The sequence below is a fragment of the Ambystoma mexicanum genome, chromosome 6p (assembly GCF_040938575.1).
Source record: "Ambystoma mexicanum isolate Mex_15411 chromosome 6p, UKY_AmexF1_1, whole genome shotgun sequence".
Taxonomy (NCBI): domain Eukaryota; kingdom Metazoa; phylum Chordata; class Amphibia; order Caudata; family Ambystomatidae; genus Ambystoma; species Ambystoma mexicanum.
Window position 1 is genome coordinate 1,545,457,458 of NC_090935.1, and position 24,577 is coordinate 1,545,482,034.

The window sequence follows — 24,577 nt, forward strand, 5'->3', positions numbered from 1 at the left end:
AGAGTGCAAAGGATCTGCTTTTACATGTGTGTTACTTTTAGAAATGCACAAGTCACATTATTCTCAAAGAAGATCTGTGCATTTCTTGGTGACTGTTTGGTAGGGCAAAAGATGTGTTGGCTAGCACCCTTGCATACGCCCTCCTGACACTAACATATGTCTGGCTACCATCACCCAGGTGGGTGCTAGGAGCACATTTCACAATGATGGGCCCTTAAAGGGTCTGTCGCTGTGAAAGTAAAAAAAATAAGTTTAATTTCTACCCCTGTTTGGGCAAATGCATAAAGGGGGTGGGAAAAGGCAACTGAATGTGCGCATCACAAATGCGCTCATTCAGATGTCCTTTGAGAATAGGGTGCATCTCTTCTCTCATGCCTCAAAAAGATTTGAGAATCAACCTCATACATAACCCTGTAAAATACCAGATAGTGTTGGGTTCCGTGTCACTGGGAGCTGCCGTTAGGGCCAGGAGACATCCTCAGAAGTGGTCTGCGACCAAGGGCCCTGACACTAACAGGTTTTCTTGACTCTTACAGTTAGGCTATGATCCCCAGAGTAACATCTGCTCTGATGTGGCCAGGGGAAGGCAGCCGCTACCTGATCCTGACCCTGAGGGTGGTATTATGAGGGAGGATCACGTGGGAGATGTGGTGACCACATCAGGAGGGACGCAGTATTCTTCTTTTAATAATGAGGATGACCCTATAATTCCTAAATTCCTAACGGAATATTGACAAGTCCCACCTATTGTAGGACCTAAAGAAACCTTTCTGCAAAACAATCTAGGCAGAATAACATTCACACCTCAGGTACGCCTGATTCATCTTTTGTTTCTGATGGTTTTATCCTAGGTAAGGGTGCCAAACAAAATACTATTACACATAATGCTTATTTACCATCACCTATTTCTGACAGTTTTCATTAAAAAAAATATTCACAACAAGGCAGTGTTAAAAAGCCTAAATCTTCTATGGACTCCAGTTCCCATAAAACCTCCAGTACTGGGACGAGGATGAGGAGAAAGGAGTTAATGTGGAGCAGCAGAAACACCAAACTGAATGAGCAGACTAGTTGTTGTAATAGAACTCAGCTGTGCAGGACATTTGTTTTTTCAATTCATATACTTTATTTCGGACACAAATCCTTAAAAGCAACAAACAGAACAATAATAAAACACCTGCAATGTATGATAAAACATGTCCATACAGTGAAAAATAGTTTAAATAATCAATATAAAAACACAAATAAAAACGAAAATAAATACATTCTCCTAACCTTGGTGGCTTGCTTAAGAAGAGATAACAATGCCCAGGGAATATGGTGTGAATCTGCCTACAACAGAAAATACAACGCAGGGTGACACTGAGTAAACAGAAAATGCCTAAGAACGGGTAGAAGTGTCTGGCTACGGATTGTGCTAAAAGCTGGGCAAAATAGGATAACATGACAAAGAACTTCCCTCTGCGCTTGACAGGCAGGACAACTAGCTTCTTCCATGGCAGAACGCCATTACCCTTTAGGTTTAGAGCATCAAACCTGGCCGTGGTTATCAGCAATCTATCGGCAGGCAGGCAGGTTGCTGAAGGAAAGATATAGCTGTAATTTGCCTGGGATACAAATGATGGCATGTCCTCTGTTAAATTCATTAAAGTCTCTAACTTCGCTAACCATTTAAAAAAAGGGAACATTTAAAATTCGAACATGCTCCTTCAAGAGCAAAGCTGATGGAGGCAAAAGTGCCGGTGCATTAACTATAAATAAAATGGATTTTGCATTTCAGAGCCACGTAACTCGGTCCACTCTCACCAAGTTAAACCTTTTCCTAATAAAAAATTGGTTTAAAAGTGCTTTGGGATTAGACCAGATTCGAAGCCAATGTAGAAGGGGTGCCAAACACCATTTATCCTCAATAAAACCAACCCCCGGGACATTTAAAAATGCTGTGCCTTTGAAGATTGAGAGACCAGAAGGAGGAGGAGACCAATGATGCAGAGCGAGCACAGCAGGAAGCAGAATTGAAGGCAGGCACACAAGAGGGGACAGCGTGGAAGGAGGCAGGTGCTTCCTACCGGCAAGGAGAGAGACCGGGATAAGCACAGCATGTTCTGCAGGTGAACTGCTGAGGAGCCGGCAGCAGTAAGAAGGCTGTCCGAGATGCGGTCGCCACCAAAAGCTGCAGTTTCACAAGCGGACAAAGGAGAAGCCGGCGGGAGAACCATTGGAGGGTCTGCGTAGCGGGAAACACTTGCCCGAAGTGCGCCACAGCCATACACCACAGGTTGGGATCGCCAGCAAACACTGGGGAGTATGCCCAGACGTATTGGGAGGCCTGGGACGCACCGACAGCTGTATAAAAGAGTGGGATGTTATTTTGAAGATCACCCAAAAGATATAGACAGACAGAATTTACATGCGTCTCCATATATGAGATGTCAATATGGAGAAAGCTGGAGTAAATGTTGTCATAAACAAATGAACATTGATGAAGCAATTGAAAGTCCAGTACTGTACAAATCTTCACACATGAGGTGTCAATATGGGGACATTTGGAACAAGCATTGCCACAAGCCAATGAACCTTAATAATGAAGTTACCAAACAAAGCTTGAACAAGTCTGCATACATGGGATGCCTGGATAGGGGAAGCTGGAACAAGTAATACGTTGAGCTAAGAAAGTATCAACAGTGGGGTACAAATGTGTTATACATAAAGAGAAAGAGAACTGAAAGATTGTAAGAAGACCTGGAAAAAGAAACAGAGAAAGATACCTGGCAGGAGAGTATTCCAGGGTATCCACCAGAGGAGGGATTCCTGGCAAGGGAGTACACTAGGTAATCCACCTAGAGTTGTGTGAACGGAAAGGGCATTGTGAAGGGGTTCCTGACAAGAAAGTATACAAAGAGACCACCTTTAATAAAGTTGCTGTGTAGAAGAGACATTTTTGCCATCCTTAAAATACCATTGCTTGGAAAAGACACTCTTTGTCATTCTAAAAGTGTGTAAAAGAGACACTCCTGCTATCCTTAAAAACACCATTGCTTGGAAAATACTTTTCCCCACATCATTTAAGTTCCCAAGAGATACTTTGGCCATCCTTGAAAACATCATTGCTTGGAAAAAGACATCGGGCCTCATTACAAGGTTGCCGGTCCAGTAAAATCGATGCCGGTATTACCGTACCGGCATCGTTTACCGGACCGGAGTATTAGGAGCCACGATGCCGCTGTCACCGGCATCGGCAGGGACCCGCCGTGACCGGCCTCACCCTAGCTGGTATGAGCGTTGACACATGGCAGCTGTGCCAGTGACACCGGCATGCCACAGTTAAGTGCACATTAATAGGTGCACGGACATGCAATTACCAGCATTGACATGCCGGTAATAACGGATACAATGATGCCATTAACACATCGGAATCGCAGTGCAGGTGTTAATAGGAATCTGATGTGTAGAAACCTGCCACAGGTGCACACAATCAGCACAGGTGGAGGCAATGGAGTCTGGCACAGCAAACAAGGAGCACTCCCACACACCACACCCCTCCCAAATCCACAATGCTACCATTAGCACTTGCAGTACTGGAGCTTGAGGACATGCATGCACTGCTACTCTTTGAGGAGGTAGTGAGCCAGAGAATGCAGCAGAGGAGCAGGAGGAGAAGGAGGGGGAGATTGGACCAGCAGATACCCATTGTGCAGCCATTTGTTAACTGCAGGCAGCCACCAATCCCTCGCCTAAGGGCCAGCCAATTCAACCTAACCCCTTCTCAGAGCCGCAACCTGTACCGGCTGGACAGAAACACCATCACCACAATAGTGGACCTCATTCATGATGACCTGGTGAGCCTGATCAATATCCGGACAGCCACCCACCCCCCCTTGCTGAAGGTAGTGTCTGTGCTACACTTCCTTGCCACAGGCACTTATCAGCACACAGAGGGGCAGCTGCATGGAATCTCACAACCCTGTTTCGCCCATGTGCTCAACCAGGTGCTAGTTGCACTCCTGAAACATGCAAGCGACCACATTAAGTTACCACGGCCTGCGGAGGAGGTGAATGCAACCAAAATAGCATTCTATGCACTGGCAGGCATGCCAAATGTAATCGGTGCCCTCAACTGTACACATGTGAAGCTGGATGTCCGGCATGCTGTGAAGGTAGTGTACCACAACAGGAAGCTGTACTATTCCCCCGAGTGTACAGATGGTGTGTGAAGCACGCAAAATCATCACGCATTGCTGTGCAAGATTCTCTGGCTCCACACACGATGCCATGGTGCTGCGCAACTCCACGCTCCCCAACTACATGGCACGACACGCTGCACAACGTACCTGGCTACTGGGTGAGTCTAACCACAGGGCCATGAGTGGTGTTGATTTAAGGGGGGGATCACAAGCACAGGCAACATGTTTGCTGGCTGGGCCATGAGGGGTGTCAGAACATAGCACGTAGGATTGCATGCATGAGAAGCACAAGTGCACATTGTGTGCATTAATCCATCATCACTCCTGCAAATAGCCGTAAACATTACCAGGTATGCAATGAAGTGCAGAGAGACTGGGTGGGGCAATAGAAGGCAAAGTCGGATGAGGAATCAGACCTAGCAAACTCTACATTCCCAACCTGCACAATGTTAAACCACACACATTGAATGGAACAAGACCACACACAGCTTCCTGGGTGCCTTCAACTGTGACCTTAGTAAATTAAACAGAATGTGCAACACAGCCATGCATGCAGATGTGCAAGGCCTACATAGCTGTGTGTACATGCAAACAACAGACACAGTGCACACACCAGCACATGTATCAGGAACATCAGAAAACATGAACCACATGTACCACAATGCACCACCGTGTAGCGACAATGCATGAAATACATGATCTCAGCAAAGGAAATCACGAGTCATGCTGCCCTGTCTGAGAGAAACCCATTCGCCACACTGAAAAATATCAGTCACTGCACTCAGTCCACAGGTACACCGCAGATCTGTATTCCTGTCATGTCACCTTAAGGGACACCTCCAAGTACAATGGGTCAAGTATGAAAACGATTGAAATCAACAAACATTGACTACCACCACGATATGATTGAGGGGAGCAGGACGCACCCAAAGTACCTTAGTTCCACCATGCCAACACCCACCCATCCGTATCACAGAAACGTAACCCTTCACCCGTGGCCCATGCCACCAAAGTAAATCTGACCTAGTCATATGGGGGGAAGGTGTCGATGGACATGTACATGGAGACATGAATAAGTAGAATGCATACTGGGGATACCACTGGGTTACATGAAGCCAGTTAGGCAAATGTGTGATGATATACTGTACATGCACAGTCCATTTCCGTTGGTAACACATCAATAAAATCTGAGGCCATCATGGACTTTCGGACTTGATTTGCGAGAGTGCAGGTTCACATTGAATGGTCCTTGGGATGGCAACAGCACCCACCCACCCATCCATTGATCAGCCCCAAGTACACTTACCTGGGTCATTGAAAATGGAACATGTCATGTGCAGTTATGAATCCTTAGTTGCATTTAATCATGAACACTGTACAGGCAGTGCTAACATGTAATTACCAAATTAATCACAAGTACCCTTTCTCTTGCTCCCTTGTAGGTGATGCCGGGTATTCCCTGAAGGGCTGGCTCATGACCCCCATCAGGCAACCAGTCAACAGGCACATAGAGGACTACAACCGTGCACGCACTCTTGTCACCATTGACATTTGGCCTGTTGAAGGCCCGGTTCCGCTGCCTCAACAGGTCGGGGGCCTGGGGGGCACTCATTTACGGGCTAGAGTAGGTGGGAAAAATGTTGTTAGTATGTGCCATTCTACACAACATGTGCATCCGGTGCAACGTCCCCCAGCCCCCTGACTTGGACATGATGCCACCTGAGGATGAGTAAGATGATGAGGAAGATGGTAGAATACCTCAGCGGCACAATGTAAATGAAGGACGTGTGACACAGCAAGATTTAATTGCCCACTGGGCACTGTACATTATTAAATAGACACACACTCAAGAAGCAATGTCCAGTCATGTGTTTTTCTTTTACACCCCAGCTGTATTGATTAATGAATAACTATGTACAGATTTGCATTATTTAACTACCACTACTGTCCTGTTAAATTGACCCCACGCCCCCTCCCCCACTACCCTCACACCCAATACCCCAACACCCCCTCCCCCACTACCCCCACACCCAATACCCCAACACCCCTTCCCCCACTACCCCCACACCCAATACCCCAACAACCGCTCCCTCACTGCCCCCACACCCAATACCCCAACACCTCCTCCCCCATTATCACCACAACACCTTCACAACTACTCCCTCCCCACATGCACTTGTAAGTTGTCCTTTTCACGTCCCCTTTTTGGAGGAGTGGGGGGTGAGCTTCTGGGCGGCGAACGAGTCACTGTGAGTGACGCACAGGGCTAGTTTGAGTAAAACGGGCCGGAGTTGTGCTGGAGGATGGGCCGGGTTTGGGGGATGTGGTGATGTTCTGTTGTTCCACTATAGCGGTTGCCAACTGGGTGATGACTGGGCCATGGCAGACATGACAGCATTTCCTTCCTGCACACGCCTGGCCATGCAGTACACGGCTCTGCTCACCATTCTTGCAGTGTCATGCAGGGCATCCTGCATAGTCTGCCATGTCTGTTCTGCCTCTGTCACGTACTCTGTGTCCAAGGCCTGCAGCCACCCTTCCATGCGAGAGAGTCGCCCCTCGATGTCCCTGATGTGGTGGAGACCTGGTACTGGCAGGGGATGTGGGCTCCGAGGGCTTGCAGGACTGGACACAGTGTCGTTGCTATGGGTGTCAGGGCCACTGGCCTCGACTGCACAGTGTGCACCTGAACCTTCTACAGGTGTACCATGTGTGCTTGCCTGCCTGGATGGCGTTGATTCTGCCTCCTTCTGCTGGCAGTGGCCTGGGAAGTCTGCCTCCTCCTGCTGGCTGTGGCCTGGGGAGTCTGTATCCTCCTGCTCACTGTGCACTGCGGATCGTGCCGCCTCACCCTGCTCACTGTGCACTACAAATTCTGCCTCCTCCTGCTCGCTGGCCACTGGGAATTCCAGCTCTTCAAGCTGAAGTGCCTGCTGTGCCACAGATGTTGATGAGTGCCGGGGGGCCGTGCTGGCAGAAGTTGATGTTTGCCAGGGGGCCTTGCTGGAAGTTGATGGTGGGTGCTTGGGCTGCTGGGAAGCCTGTGTTTCCTGGTGGTGGTGGGGGGGAGGGGGCTGTGCCGTGGATTGTGTGGCACGCTTGTGTCTTGTCGTGGAGGTGGACGGCAACTGGCTGGAGGCGGTGTCTTTGCCGCGGCACGGACATGCAGTGCCTGACCGGGGTGTTGTGGCATGTTCGCCCTCGCTGTCAGATCCTATGCCTGTGGGGACAGTGAGACAGGGCATTAGTTATGGGTGTGCATCCATCTGACATACATCGATGCTAGTACATTCTGAATCATGCATATTGTCATGGACATGTTGGAGGGCCTGGCATGGTGGACACAAGAATGTGGGGGGGATGCAGTGTCAGAGCATACTTCTGGTGCAGCCATGTTGTGCACAGTGTCTGTTGGGTGGGGTACAGGTGTCTAGTGGTTTGGGTGTTGTGGCCATGACACAGGGGCTGTGTGTCATGTGGTGTTTCATTGTGGAACCGATGTGCTCCCATTCTGTACGTTGATGCATTGATGTTTACTCTGCGTGTATGGACATGGTGGGTGTGACAGGTGAGCAAATGGTGCTGGTGATGTGTGCATCTTGCCATGAGGCGACACGATGGTGACGGCTGCTGTTGGACAGTGATGTGTGTGTGTGTGTGTGTGTGTGTGTGCGCATGCAGATGGTACTTGTGTCGGCAATACAGAGAACATGTGCGATGTGTCAGTGGGGTTTGTTGATTGTGTTCGAGGGAGGTATATTGTAGTTGTGTGGGAGGTGGCTTTCGGTGGGTGGAAATGCAGCAGGAATCTGGTGCCACCTAAATGGCATTTGGGCTTCGCCATTGGCATTGGGGATGAAGGTGTGTGGTGTGACTTTGGGATTACGGTAAGGGACACTCACTGTCATCATCCGATGTTGCTACTCCCATCTCCGCATTTCCTACCCCTTCAATACTCTCCATGTGGATAATAGTGCTGCAGGTCTCCTCCCAGGAGGTGAGTTTGATGTGGGATGGCGGTCCGCCTCCTGTGGCCAGCCCCTGGCTGCTCTCTGCAGCAAGGAGGTTGCGGACCAGGGGACGTAGATCGTCCCAATGCTTACAGCAATCTCGGACGGTCTGGGTGGTGTCCCCACTGCCGATACCTTGCGGGCCACTTGAACATGCCGTTTCAGTGGGAGCCTGTCCTTTAATGAAGATCCTCCAAAGAGTAGGACGGGCTGAGAAGGCAACCACTCTTGAAAGGGATATACCCCACAGTCACCACCTATTAGATGCCTTTACTCTATGCAATACTGGATCTGCTCTCCTCACTTATCACCATCAAGGTAAAATATACTTAATTAACTTGCAAAGTGGGTGATGCACAAAGATCATCAAATGTAATATTCAGGGACTTCCTGTTCTATCAGCCCAACAACTGGTAACAGTCCTCCTCATTGTAGAACTTATGAAACAATTGCTGAAAATCCTTCAACAAGGACTGAGCCATGTTACTAGTGATTGTTACGTGGCTACCCGTGCCTCGGGCGGCCCACACGCACTCATGCATCCACACACTCACACAGAGAGGCGCAGGACGCGAGGCTGCCTGTTACGCGTCCCGGCAGCAACTGCCCGCACGGACGCTGTTTATTCAACTGCGCATGCGCGGGCCCAACCGAGGCTCGCGCATGCGCCATGCTTAACTGGGACAGCACCAAACATAACTGGTAAAACATGAACAGGATCCCACCCGTCACTGTTGACGGTCCATTACGATCTCGGCTCAGTCTCCTGAGTCAAGGACATAGTCCTTGAGATGAGCAGGCAGTCTCCGACCACTGCGCACGGGATACCTTGAAGTGACTGGTGGTGTTCCAGGGGCCCTGGCCCCCCAAAGGGCGACAGCACTAGTGGGATCATCAATTGGAACCTCGGGGACTGCCTCCTGGCGAGGCACATCCTCCTGACCCACGGTCTCTGTTGCCGTGTCCACTTTTTTGAAAAAGGACCTGTTGCGGGTGACCGTGCCGCTTTCACAGGCCTCCGTCACCATGGTCCCTTTCACATGGGTGACCTTCCAGGGGCGAGGTTCATACGCACACTTCTTTGTCTTGCAGACCTCGTCTCTCGCTTTCCTTCTGATTGCGCGTGGCACGCTCTTCTCAAACCTTTTCATTGTCTATGACACCTGGACTCCTCCCCTCGATTTCTAGTATCATTCCCCGAGGGCAGCACCCAAACAGCGCCTCCGCAGGGGCAACCCCCGTGGACTGGTGGGGCGTGGTCCGGTACTCTCGCAAAAATTCCACGAGCTTCTTCGGAAGGTCGTCACCCCCATTGGCGGAAATCCTCAGTACTTTGTTTAAAGTACGCATCAGCCTTTCGGCCTCTCCGTTGGCGCGGGGCCATAGCGGGGATACCTTGCGGTGATGTATCCCCCTTTCCCGGAGATATTGGGCAAACTGGCTGCCGGTAAATGGCGGTCCATTATTAGAGCAAAGTATCTCCGGAAAGCCATGTGTCGCGAACATTTTGTCCAGGGCTCTCGTGGTAAACTCAGTCGCCGTCGACTCCACCACATCCACCTCTGGGTACCTAGACCATTGATCCACTGCCACCAGGAAATTCATGCCTCGACCAGTCGAGCCAAAGTCCACGTGGACAGTTCCCCACAGCTTCTCACTTCGCTCCATCGAACTTATCGGTGGGGCTCTGTCTCCTGGGGTCGCCGCCTGACATGCCAGGCACCTTCTCACGAAACTCTCGACCATCCCCTCCAAATCCGGAAACCACACCTTGGGCCGTAGTCTCGCTTTGGTCTTGACAACCCCTTGATGCCCGATGTGCGCCAGCTCCAACACCCGCATCCTTAAAGCCTGTGGGATCACAATTTGCCGCCCTCTGAGGATCAGTCCATCATCAGAGATAGAGAGCTCATCCCTTACCCTCCAGAGTGCCTGAAGATCCCTTTGGGCCTCCGGCTGACGTCGGGAGTTGTTACGCAGCACCTCTCTCCAATCTCCACTTCTTACTGCTGCTTTGATTATGCCGAAGACCTCATCCTTGGATGACTCAGTCGCAATAGCTAGCCTCGACAGCGCCACTGGTAACGCCCCATCTATCACATGACAGAGCAACCCTTGGCAGTCCGACACCGCCGTCCTTGTCGGTGTTCTCCGAATTAGGGTGACGTGAGAGATAGTCCGCCGGGTTGTTGGTGCCCGGTCTGTATATCAGTCGAACCCCATACTCCATCAGGGCCAACATCCACCTCTCAATTCTGGGTGGCGGCTTCGAAGACACACTCGCCAGGATGGGCACCAGCGGCTTGCGGTCTGTCACCACTACAACGGGCTTGCCCAGGATGTAGAGGCGAAAATGGTGACAGCCCCACAGGATGGCCAGTGCCTCCCTCTCAATTTGTGAATATCGCCTCTCGGTGTTGGAGAGAGCCTTGCTCGCGTAAGCGATGGGCCGCATGTCCCCTCTTTCATCTGGCTGCAAGAGTACTGCCCCAACACCCACGGGACTGGCATCGACCACAATCTCCGATTCCACGGAAGGGTTCAAGTACGCCATAGTGTCCCCATCAGACAGGGCATTCTTGAGGGCCTGGAATGCCTCCTGTTCTCTGCTTTCCCACTTCCACACGGCATCATTCCTGGTCAATGCCCTTAGGGGCTCATATAAGGAAGCCAAACCCTTGATGAAGCGCCCACAGTAATTTCCCATCCCCAGGAAGCTCCTTACCTCCGTGGGGGACGATGGTGCCGCTGCTTCACGAATGTCTCTGATCTTTGCCGGGTCAGGTGACACACCCGCTGCGTGAAAAATGAATCCGAAAAACCCAATCCGGTCTTTAAAGAATTCACACTTTTGACGGTGCAGGGTAAGACCCAGATCGTTCAGCCTTTTCAGCGTGTTCTCGAGCCTCTTCATGTGCTCTGCTTCCGAGTCGGCGAATACCAAAATGTCATCACTCATGTTCAAAACGCCTTTTAGGCCTGCGAGCGCCCCTCTTATAGTGTTCTGGAATACTTCGGCAGCTGATGAAATGCCAAAACTCAGGCGCTTAAATTGGTAAAGACCTTTGTGTGTTGTGAAAGTCGTGATGAATCTAGAGTCTGGGTGGAGCTCAAGCTGGTGATAGCCCGCTTGTAGATCCAATTTCGAAAAGACTTTCGCCCCCTGCAACTCCCCTATGATATCATCAAGGGTCGGCGTTAGGTGTCTCTCCCTCTTAATTGCGGCATTGGGGAGGCGCATGTCTACACAAATTCTCACCGCCCCTGGCTGTTTTGGCTTGGGTGCGACCACTATGGGTGAAACCCAAGGCGTCGGCCCTTCCACCCTCTCGATAATATCCATGTTGACAAGCGAGCGAAGCTCCTCCTCCACCTTTTCACGAAGATGGAATGGGATCCGCCTATGCTTGAGGGCCATTGGCCTGATCGTGTCGTCAATGTGTAGACGCACCGGGGGTGCCTTCAACTTCCCGACCCCTTCAAAAATACCTGCAAACCTGTCCAACAGCATTTCAATTTCCACTTGATAGACCTCCATTGCAAAGTGAACCAGGCTCAGGGCTTTGGATGCCGCACAGCTGAGTAGAGAGTGGGGACTCACATCTGTGATGAAGAATCGGGCCTTTATTGTTTTCCCTCCCCTGGACACAGGTGCTACGAACACGCCCCTGATGGGAAGCGGAGTGTCCCCGCCAAACGTGAAGATCTTTGCAGTCGAAACGTCTAGCACAGGAGGCCCTGGGATCCGCTGGTAATGATCTGAGGCAAGCACACAGACTGAGGCCTCTGTGTCAATGAGTACTTGTGTCGGCACCCCCTGAATGTCCACAACACATTTGGGCTGTCTCTTACTCCTTGCCCCTGAGGCGATGCTCGAGATGAAGAAAACTTCTTCCTCCTCCTCCTCTTCCTCTTCAGCTAGCTGCAGTCTCTGCATTTCTTGCTCCAAGGCCGCGATGCTCCTCTGCCTCCTCGAACCACCACCACGTACCCTGGCCGGGCCCCTCTGCACACAGGAGCAGGGGCGCGACACATCCGGGCGTAGTGTCCGGGTCCATTGCATCGGCCACATGACCTCGACTTGGCCGGACACTCCTCGGAGTGGGGCAAATCATATCCGCAGTACTGGCAAATAGAGTCAGACCCCGTTGGAGGACAAGTCTCTTGCCTTCTCTGCCCCCACTTGTCTTTCGACGTAGCCCGTTTCCCGATAGCAAACGCATCCTCGGATGTCCCCGGACGCACTGCTGCATCCATTTTGGCGCCTCTCGACTCCGCCAGTTCATACGTTCTGCCACTGTCCAGGATTTGCTGCAGGGTCCAGCCCGGTTCCCTCAACACTTGCCTCCGTAACTTGCCAGATGTACACCCTTGGAGAACTTGATTCCTTATCATAGATTTTTCATTGTCCCATCGACAAGTGGTGGCCATCAATCGCAGTCGAGCACAAAACTGATAAAGTGACTCCTCCTCCCGCTGTTTTTCCCCACAGAAGAGAAATCTCTTGTAATCAACATTGGAGAGCGGTATAAAGTGGTTTTCCAAAGCAGTCTTGACTGCAGCATAGGTGACTACCTGCAGGTTAAGGGACTCATATGTGTATGACCTCCAAACCCGCCGAGTACAAAAGGGTGGCCCTCTTCGCATCGTCATCGGTTATTCCATTTGCTGTAAAGTACATATCAAGTTTTTTTATCCATTGCAACCATCTTGGGCCCAATTTCGAAGGGGGACCTGACACATCAAACTCTTGCATCGGCAGTAAAGACCCCTGTTGTGTTTTCACCACCACTGCTGCAGCTTCCGCCTCTCCGTCGCTTCCTGCCATGTTTACAGGTCGAACAGGCACCTCCTTATGGCTTACAGGCCGCAAACCTGACTTGGGTGGGCAGTGCACGTACCTCAAATTACTGTCCGGTGACAAACAGTGTGTCCTTGCTCCCTTTCTGGCGCTGAGTGTCTGTCAAATGTGGGCTGTCCTCTGGGTGTTGAGGACAGCCAAAAGTTCCAAAAATTGTTTATGAGGTGGTAAAAGCAGCGCATGACCACCTTTTCAGGCCGCTACTGCTGTATACCAGCTGCTAGAACATCAAAGGAATGTTCCCGCCGGGTCCGTGACTCAACACGTCATAACGTTGCTGATGTTCAACATGCCGTGTGCATCGAGCGAATGCTCTGGTGGCGTCCCGCCTCGTCGCCAGTTGTTACGTGGCTACCCGTGCCTCGGGCGGCCCACACGCACTCATGCACCCACACACTCACACAGAGAGGCGCAGGACGAAAGGCTGCCTGTTACGCGTCCCGGCAGCAACTGCCCGCACGGACGCGGTTTATTCAACTGCGCATGCGCGGGCCCAATCGAGGCTCGCGCATGCGCCATGCTTAACTGGGACATCACAGTGATGGTTCTACTCCTAGATTGAAACACATGGCTGCACACCATCTCTAAACTCCACTGTTCACTGCATCAATGGAGATATCGCCCCAAAGTTTACAGGATAGGCTTGCCAAAATGTATTCAACATTAGGAGTTGGTGGAAATTCTGTGTCAAACCTCTCGATCTAATTTATTTTTACTAGGAATCTTGGAAACACCTTTTTTCTATGTCTTTCCATTCCTTGATTAGAATATTGCTGATAGCCTTATGGAAAGGCAAATCATTAGTAGCCAAAGTCTCATATTAGCCAATGAAATTGCCTTGATGAAATAGACTCACTGCCTCTGTAAAACCTAGATTGCACCTAATTGGATCTATAATCTGTGATAGCATTGAGGCCTGCCCAAACGTACCCATGAGCTCAAAGAATTGGACATTCTCTGTAGCATCTGCCATTTGGTCCCTGGTAGACCCAGTCTGGGAGTTTCGGATGGAGCACAAGCCAAGTCTGGTGCCAACAAGGCAGTTCTGACTAAGATGGACAAGGTGGTAAGAGCCCATTTCAGAAACTAACCAATAAATGGCCCATATTCTTTGTAGAAAACGTCCCCATGAATCCCCCCAATGTGAACACATGAACCCCCTGCACTAAACTGCTTCTTCTCATGTAACCTCTGAGGAGAATGTGTACATCACAGTCCTAACCATAGGATTGTAGTTCCAATAACGGGTCACATTCTTAGCAGTAGGGGGATTCAGCAAATCTTCAAACAGGAGTTGGTAAAAATAGTGAAAGCATTAAGTTTTCCTCAGCACAAGGCTTGTTTCCCTACCTAGTCTTATTTATAAAAGAACAGATAACAACAATTGAACCCATCCTTACCTACTTCTACAACTTGACCTTGTCCCAACAGGACCAAAGAAATCCATCATAACTTTCTTTCAAAGGAAATGTGATGTAGACCCCATGGGCTTATTTCAACCCTCCCTTTATGGAGCAAAATACTTGAAAGTAGTAACAATACTCTTACAATTGCTCTGAAGCAGGAGGCATATTCCGTTATAAGCAGTGCATCTTCTGACCTACCAGGAGCACTGAGACCACTGGAAGGAAGGCATGGTATCAAAGTAAGACAGGCACAACTGACCCCAGTTCAAGGGTGTTTATTGAACCTTATTCAAGGGCGTGATAAAAACCTATATAAGCCTAAATCTAAGATGGGAGCAAACGACAACCATCAAATAATAAAAATGCAGTCCAAGTGGAGTCTTGTTAAAATAAAAGGGCATATACTAAGAAAGCTTTTGTCAATCCTTACTGCTAATTTACAAATAAAGAAATGTTCACAAAATGATAAATCAGGATGTTCAGGCCGTTGGCCTCCCTTCCCCAATGTTTTCAGCACGGGACAAGGCGGTTCACTCGAGCATAGCACACTCTTGGACTTCTTTGGCACAAGGACACAGTTCCTTTTACTAGCATCAGGGCCTTCTATGCCCAAGTCTCTTATGTTAAAAGTCTCATGATTCAGAGGGCCTGATGTACCAAAAACAATGAAAAAGTTAATTTTCAAATATTCAAGTAGGGTGATTCCCTCTTCACCCCGCATCCCCCACAGCCGGACTCAGTTACCTTTTCTCACTGCAATCTTTCGTTTTGATCCCCCTCTTCCAGGCGCAGATCCTTTTTATACAATTATACTCCCTCAGCCGGGCTCAGACCAATTTTAGTTTGTAGGCATCCCTCAGTCCTGTTCACATTTGCCACAACAATATCATCTTGGATGACCGCGGTTCACCTCAGATCCCTCTCTTCTGGGCTCAGATCACCTTTTATACAATTAGTCTCCATCAGCCAGGCTCAGACCAATCTCAGTTTGTTTTAGCTATCAAAGACTTTTGAATGTGCACAGGATTTAGATTGACCAGTTTCAGGACTATTTTGATTTTACAGTTCAATAATTCTCACACACTCAGTAGGATAACTAAACATAGCACCGGACCACTCTGTGTATGGTATCTATTCCGGTTTCACAAAGTTCACTCACATGCGCCTCATCTTTCTTCATACAATGTTGCTGCTTGTAACCTTTTTCGTAACACAGTCTGGTCTGCTATCAGTCTCTCTGACTCACCAGCTGTGTTTGCTGGCGCTGCTTTGTTGTCGTAGCCACGACAGTACCACGGCGCCAATCGCTTCTCCCCGCCTTGGCTATCAATGCCGGAGGGCCCAGTGTACTTTTGATACACACTGCACCGTTGTTCAGCTGTTATTCCCAGCCTTATGTTTCTTTTCCTCGAGGTCTCATGAAAGTCACAGTGCTTCTCCGAAAAGGTCAAGGGTAGTTCCCTCCTTGCAACCCTCTCTGGTCTTGGCACCTTTCTCCTAGGTTTAAACTGCCATCTGGGAATTGCTGCTTCCTAGTGCATTTTGCCTTGCTCAGCGTGTGCTTCAAGCTCTGCCTTTTATCCATGTGGGGAAGTCTGATGGTAGGCAGGCGTGTGCAATTAGCAGTAATTGCCTGACTCTGCCTGACCCTTGTGTTGGGACATGTCAGGTATACGGCTCGGGTGTTAGTCCGTTGTTGCTCACGGTGACCTGTCCGTGAGAAAGTGTTTGTCTCGGGAAAGGGTGGGAGTGGGGGATTTGAATTCCTAGGTATCTTACCTCATAGGATGGGGAAAAGGTGTTATTGGGAAGGGGATACCTCGTCTCACCCTGTGGTGTCCACTTCCACTCCCCAAGGACCCCTCATTCAGGGTGATCCTCCCGCACTGGTCCACCCCCAGGAACTGGATCGAAAAGCGATGGCCGTTTCCTGGCCGCCTGGACGACAGATCCCTGGGGACTAGCGGGTGAGGCACCTTCAGGTTTCTCACACCACCCAGATCAATATCAGAGAAAAGATACTTAGAGCTACAGATTTTAACCACCCATACATTCTTATCCTCCTAGAGTCACCATCAGTATATGACATAGTAAACTATAAAAACCTCTTAACAACTTTCAACACTCATTGGGCTTTGTGGTGGTGGCTCCAAAATGAGTCTGTAGCTGTTAATGAATTAGGCTGCAAGACTTATGCTGGTGCTCAAATTCCCGGGACTGCATCACCCCAGCATTGAAATGTCTCCGCTGGATGTCCATGGAAACAAGGATCAGCCTCAAAACAAAATGCCTAATCAATTAGTTTGCATTAGGCTATGTGGAACACGCAGAAAAACCTGTGTGCAGTCTAGAAATGGCCAGAAAGAATGATAAGATTATCCACTGGAATGAATCTCCAACTTGCCACCACAGAAAAGTAAGGCTTAAATGAAGAATTATCTCCACACAAGCCCTACACATTTGGAACCTGCTCAATGTAGATCTGCAAAAAACCTGGGTGATCCCACCAGCTTTGAGAAGCAACTGAAACAGAAATGACTGAACATTCCGTTTCTGAACATTTCTACTAATGGAGAAATTAACTATAGTCTAAACTTTGACCAGAGCTAAATCTCCCTAAACCGGCTTTGTTGCTGCATGTTATACCAACCTACCACCGCGAGGAAAGTAAGGATTGACTCAAGACTGCTGGCCACACAAGGCCCTTGTTGCTGGATGTTCTGGCACTGTATCTTCTTTGCAAGCATGCCCATCCTCTGCACTTGAATTTTCAGGAATGAAGACTTGAACAAATATATGAATTATATGTCTGTACACATCTTACTTCCCTGCCTTTGCCTTTACATTCAGAATAACCCTTAGCATTTTTGTTCTCCCACATGCCTTTCCTTTGAGCACCCTGAAGTGACCTCTATAAATCACCAATTACATGAAATTCCAAAGCAATACAAAATTGTCCTCTCAAGGTCAATTGCTGAAGGTTCTTCTCTATTGTCACCAGTTCTAAACAAACTGTTTTTTCAAGCATTTAGTGGATTAAACCACCACAGAGCACCCACGATCTCCATGTTCTGTTTACCCATGTTTTCTAAAGTAAGATCAATGGCACCGCTTTGGTTTTTTGGTTTGTTTTTAAGATGGCAGTGTATAATGAGCGAGATTCTCCCCACCTCAAGCCCTTCCAATGCAAGTGAAAAAAGCCACAGCACTAGTGAGCACAATATAAGGCCGGGTATGTGCCAGGTTCACAGAGGGTACAAATAAGGCAAACCAAAGAATGAATCCCCAGACAGTCTCTTTTTAGCAGTTCACTCTCACGAAAATCCAAGAGCTAATGATATTCAGCATATGTCTGTGATAACAATGGTCACTATGCACAGTCCTAGAGCCAGCCCGATAGACCGACTTCTCAAAATACTTTAGCAATGTGGCAGATGACCAAGATTACTCAGTATGAAGGGGTGCAGAGATAGGTGGGAACATAGGAGAGCAAGTGGGGTTCCACCAGGCAAAAAAAAAACAGATAGTAACAGTGGAGAAGGGTTGGGCAGCATGGTGTAAATGCTCCAAATCAATTATTATTGAGTCAATGTACTGTTTCCACGCATAAATGGGACTTATTCTGGGAAGGCCATATTTATTGTTGCTTAAGTTATGCAAGATTTGCAAAAAGGCATACCTGTAATGGGTCAACAAAGCTGAAACTCAACTATGTGCTGGATGTGCAAAGACATACACTGGGCACTCTTCATTTCCTACAAGATTAGCAAAAGTGGCCATTCTGAGGGGTATATTAGAGCAGGATTAAGAGAAGTCAGTGCAAATTTTGGTGAACACCCACTGAGTCTTACATTACATAGTAATTCACAAATATAAGCAAATGCTTTTGCCACACTTATGTGCTATGCTATACCAAATCTAAGTAATCCAGTTGTTCGTGAGGCAAGCAAAGTGGGAAATCGCACCAGATTGATAGATTGTCAGAATGCACAAGGAAGTGAAAACAGTGAGGAGAAAATCATTTGCAGCCAGGAAGAAAAACAAATAAATATTGTTCACACTTCCGCGTAGCATACTGTATGCATTGACATCCCACATTTTCAACTCTAAGGGTATTTTCATTGTGACTGCAGACAGTTACATTTGCAATTTATAGGTGGTTAAGCCTGGTTTATATTGGAAATCGTGGTTTGTGAATATACATCCCTTCCTAATTTGCTCTCTGATAACATATAATCACAACATATACTAATGGCACAATAAAGTGCACAAACACATTTGCAGCAGATTCCTCTGCAATTCATTTAGGAGCCATCTTTATTATAAAGATTAAAGAACATTTCATTTTTCTAATTGAAATATATTTGTTTTGGAATTGAATTGGAAAACCACTAAAATACGCCAAAAATAACTGGTCATTGAAAGTAAGGGAACTTACCATGCTCTTCCTGTCGCAGTGCATGTAAATCAAGGCTTTCATTTTCTTTGAAGAACAACCAAAACCTTTCGAAGGTGTTGGCATACAAGTTAGCAGCCTCAAAAGCTGAGTGAATGGATTCCTAAAATAAAATAGAAAACTCTATATGATGAAAGGACAATTTTTAGCATTTCCCCCAGTCAAACTCATCAAATACAAGGGTAAAGATGTTCAGTTGCAAGTGGAGCGCTACAAGATAAACAAAATAAGTGTTTGCTCATACCACTAGCAGATGACAAATCGATAAGGAAAGCGAAAAAAAGCTCCGAGGGGAAAAAAAACAAAACCTGGGGGTTGTCAAAGTAGACACCAAGATATGCATACATTGAACTTCTTGACAAGTTTCCAAAAACATTTTATAGTGCTGCTCAGTCATTAAGATAGCCAGTGTTTGGTGTGTATGTGTGTGCAATACCCATTGTGGTGGCATAAAGTGTGCATCCCTTAAAAATCAACCTGATCTTGACAGAAGACGATCAAAAAAAGAGATTAATTAGTAACTTGACCAATTGGTTGGGCAATTTCTCTGTATTGTGATACGTCTCTGCTATCAGTGGTTCACTATTTAAGTGCAGTAAAGGGTCAGCGAACACAATATTTGCCCTGTGTGATGAACCCCAGGGTATTGTCACATCTTCCTTGGGGGAGGCCCCTTTCCATGAGGCCAGGGAGGTGAGGCCGCTACCCGATGGTCCCCCTGGGGGTGGTACTCAGCGGGTGGATCTCATGGGGAGGGAAACCCTTCATGGGATTGGGGACAATGGCACTCCGAGAACGCAGCATTCATACACCCCTTTGGTGTCCTGTACTTCCTTAACCCCCACTCCAGTCCCTCTCATCCCCTTCACCACTATTTGTTATAGTTAAGCAGAGGACATCCTTGAAAAGGCTGGGACGAGGAACAGGGAGACTCATCCAAGCCTGGTGCAGAATATCACTGACGAGGAAGATGAAGCAAGGGGGAAAAATACACCACGGAACCAACACACGTGGTACATCTGGCTGATTGTAAAAAGGGAGGAATTACTCATTCTGTGGTCGAACAGCCTGCCCTGGAGGTGCAGGAAGACGAGACGCTGGTCCCGTACCAAGGAACCCGAAGACTGGAGGCCGGGATGTGGACTGGCACAGATACCTGAGAGGTCTATGTGAGGCAGACCTGATGCTGGCAGACACGGGGGGACAGACCAGTGAAAACTGACCATTAAAAGAGACGCTGGTGAGGGGGCGCCATTGCGCACACACGTGATGGCTGCCTAGGCTGTAGAGCTCAGCTCCTGCTAACATCCTTTTGTTAAAAATATCCTGTTTCGCGGCCACCCAGTCAAGAAACTCAGCCTGATTCCTGTGTGGGAAGCGTGGTGGACAACCCGACTGAAAAAGCAGACAGATCCGTCGCTTCTTGGCTGAGATATCCATGCTGTGTGAGTCAAGCGGAGGAGAGGAGTAACGGTAGCCGACAATGGGTACAGTGAAGATATCACTTTACTCTATGATGGGAACGACGCCACTGGGCCACGCAGTGGGAGGAGCCTGCACTGCTACCATCTGCGCCTGGGTGCGGGTTCTCCTCCCCCTTTCGTGCTACGACTCTTTGTAAACGCTCCAGTCGTTCCCCAAGACTAGGACTGCCCGAAGCAAGCTTCGAAGTACCCTGTGGGGGTACGGTGGTGATCCGGCTGCTACTGGGGAGTGCCATCAACCTGCTGCCCAGTGCGGGTGTTGTGGGGACGGACCAACACACGTGGCACTGAACTACGCGGAGCCGGGAGAATGGCCGCGGACAGCCAGGTCACACGGCTCCAGGGCAAATTACACTGCTCAAACCTTGTGAACTCCCAGGCCATCGGGATACCTTACTGTGACTCTGATTGCAGGGAGAACAGATCCCTGCTACTGGTGCCCAGCCCCGTTGTGTGGGGCCCTTCCGCTCCTGAAGCCGGCCCGATCCAGAGTCTGGGGCGACCGGGTGGGGTCCTGCGATCGCAAAGGGGCACTGGCGCTGGCCTCCCCAGCACAGGACCTCTCTGGTTCGATTGCTCTCGGACTGGCACGGAATCGCCCCGGTGACGGGTGTTGAGCATGCCCATCGAACTTTATCCAATATATGCTGGAACATCGTCGGAATACGGCCCTGAATGAGGACAGATGCCCTGAACTACGCAGTCTGGTCCGGACCTCTCTGATACGCAGAGATCCTCGTTGAATACCCGGTAAGCACATATCTCGACGCATCGCCCGTGCCCAGAACGTCCATTGACTGAAGAGGCCATAGTACTACTAAACCCCATTAACGGCACATACCATCCAAACTAATATGAATATAGACATATACGTGGGAGGCCACAGTCCATTTCTCTCCCCGTATTGTGGCTGATGCAGGGACTTACTGTTAGTCTCACTTAGTTGCCTGCTGGTGGGCCAAGCCATAACACGGGCAAGTATCAATACCCGGCTATATGGTTGTGTGCACCACTAGAACTGCTTCATCAGTGGTTGGAAGTTGGTCCTGCAGAGCCACACGCCGACACTGCCACTACGGTAGTGATAGGGGAAGCCACCTACCAGACTGCCACGTGAAGATTGAGAACAGGGAAGTCTGCCGATAGCGTAATCCCCTGACACTTTGGGTAAGGAGCAGCCATACCAGGAATACCTCTCCTCGTACTGTCTACCAAGAAAGCACGATTCACCTGACCTACAACACAGAGCTCCGCCCGAGATGTTACATACTTGTGGACATATACCCTTAAGACACAGACAGCGCTGTTGAACGTGGGAGAGCACAGTTCATTCCTCAAAAGAACTGCCGCGTTGAACACTCCTGCCTTGACATATAGCTGAACGAGGAGCACCAGAAATATACTGCCCGGAATACATTTTATAAAGGTGCTATAGCGGTACTACGTGTGGCCATATAGACTGCAACTTGCAATTTCCAGTGCCTGGACCCAGGATAGATCATGGGTCATGCTCTGGTCTCCTTGATGCCGACACATTGGTAGAACCCCGAATCTACTCTTTCCCGCCCCACGGCTGCTGCTATAGATATCAATCTGCTACCATCTGCCCTGATCCTTACACAAGATCATACGCCAGAGCAGCAATCCTGCACTTTACCGATCTTATATGGGACACTCAATGGTGGCGTGAATGGACTGCTACAGAGAAAACACCCCCTAAAGGTTCAAAGTCTGAATAGAAGGTTGGGAAACTCCTTTGAGGTGCCAATACATACACAACTGGGTTGCAGTGTGCATTTAATGCCTGAACGCTCCTTTCACAACTACACAAAGTTACCCTTTCTATCGCATTGTGTGCTGGACAACACCAACACTTTAACCCCTCAGCGATGACAAAAGGTGCCAGTGCCAGGAAAAAGAAAATAGGACCAATGGACTCATTCACAAACAGCCAAACACCGGCCGCAATGGCACCAATACCTGGTGACCCTCCAACATTCTCTTCAAACACTTCTAGAGACGACCACCTCCTTGCCACCATGCAGATTGGGTTTCTATCAGTCAATGTAAAACTAGACGATATTGTCTCCACCATTGGATCTCTAAAGGCTCGCCTGGACAAGGAGAGGGCCCGGTTGACAGAAACCGAGGCCAGGATCAGTACTAATGAAGACTCAATTGGTCAAAACACCGAGACATTAACTTGCTAAAGGGAGAGGTAGCCAAAATGCATGGCAAGTGTGATGACCTGAAATCCAGGGTCCGGAGGAATAATATTCTCATTGTGGGCGTGGCAGAATCTTCATGTAAGGGTCCTATGGAACTGCATGTTGAGACGCTTTTAAAATCCCTCTTCGGTGCCTCATCCTTCTCGGACCATTTCCTTGTGGAGAGAACCAACCATACACTGGCCCCTGTGGCTAAGCCTGGAGCCCCTCCCCGCACCATTATTGACAACCTGCTTAACTACAGGGACAGAAATGCGGTTCTCAGGCTGGCGAGAGAGATGGGGCCCCTGCGCCATGACGGAGACAATATACACATCTATCCGGACTTCGCCGCAGGAGTGCAGGCTCAGAGAAGGTCATACGAGCAAGCTGAAAGACAACTGCGACTGCGACACGGTCCATACGCACTGATCTTCCTGGTGAAGCTACGTATACAACATGGCGGCCAAGCAAATTTTTTTGAACATCCTGCGGCAGCGATGTACTATATTGAGGCTTCAATTACACTACCGCCACGGGAACATGGGCCTGACCAGAACAGGCTCCCGCAGCATGAGGCCGACAGAAGACACCCAGCTGACTGATCGATGCGGAGTACAATAGCCTTTGTCTTGGTGGCACTGAACTAAAACTAAGTTGTGCCGGATGGGTCGCGTCCAGCTGTGGCAGTTGTGGGCCGCAACATACGCACCTCTGGAAAGTTCTTAAAGTTCAAACAGGGATGTCATCATCCTGTTAGGGTTGATGGTACGGGATGGGGTGGAGGGCGGGGATATCAATGTTTTACCCCTGGCATTAGGCTGGGGTCAGTTGGGGTTGTTAAATGTTTGAAAACAGAGTCATGTCACTGCAGACAGTGCCCAACCTATTAATGTATATCTAACATATGGTGAATGTAATAGTCACGAATGGCGCATGATACTCATGTGAGCAGCGGGTTGACAGTCAGGCTGCTCTCCTGGAATGCGCTGGGTCTAAACAACCCGGCTAAAGCCAGGAAGGTGGCTGCATATGTGACGAGACACAACCCACAGATACTAATGCTCCCGGAGACACATGCCCTTAGAAATGTAAATGTTAATTTCAACGCATGCTGGAGTCCACTCCGATACTATACGGAATATTCAGTGCAATCCAGGGGGTTCTTACCTTAATTCATCCATCATTGGGGTTCCGATACTAGAATAGTAAAAAAAACACTTTGGGTAGATTCGCATTGGTGTGGGGGGAGATTGCGGGCCGTTCAGTGGTACTGGTTAATACATATGGACTTAATATGGATGATCCAGAGTTTTATTGGACGGTAGTGGACATGCTCACCCCACTGGATGGGACTCTAGTGCTGTGGGGCGGGGACTTTAACACTATTCTAAATACAACGTTAGATAGGTCTTCCACGGTCCCCCGCAGGCTCACGAGGGCTGCCACCAGCTTGCAACAGAGTATGCTACAGATCCCCCCCTAATAGATGCTTGGCGCATGCTCCATCCGTTGGACAAACGGTATACGTACTATTCGTCTGTCCACGATTCTGAATCTCGTATAGACTATTGGCTCCTCATTTCATCTCTCTCGGATGCAGTGTCAACATGCAATATCCATCCACATACTCTCTCGGATCACTCCCCAATCTCCCTTTGCATAGTACTAAGCGGTCTCCCCCTACGTGTCAAACATTGGAGGATGCCTCCAGCTATCCTTAAAGACCCTAATCTGTGTGACACCCTTAATGTAGAGAAAGAGTATTCTTTGAGATTAATGAAGGCTCTGTGCGGTCCCATGCGACACTGGGAAACATTCAAGGTGTGGGTTCGGGGCATTCTTATGGCTAAGACCACAGGACTGCTGGCGTCAGTCAGAAAGGAATTAGGCCAGGTGGAGTCTCAACTGTAGACACTCGAACAGGATTACAGCGCCACCCACAATAACGATATCCTTGAAGACATTC

General features: G+C 49.0%; 1 protein-coding gene across 1 annotated transcript in view; it reads right to left on the reverse strand.

Annotated features, from left to right (window-relative positions):
• The window catches only part of DNAH6 (dynein axonemal heavy chain 6), a 3,423,448-nt gene that overhangs the window by 2,469,829 nt on the left and 929,042 nt on the right, over positions 1–24,577 (reverse strand). The window contains exon 12 of the mRNA XM_069626424.1: positions 18,900–19,020. Coding sequence (XP_069482525.1) covers positions 18,900–19,020 — 121 coding nt within the window. The remainder of the gene's footprint in view (positions 1–18,899; positions 19,021–24,577) is intronic.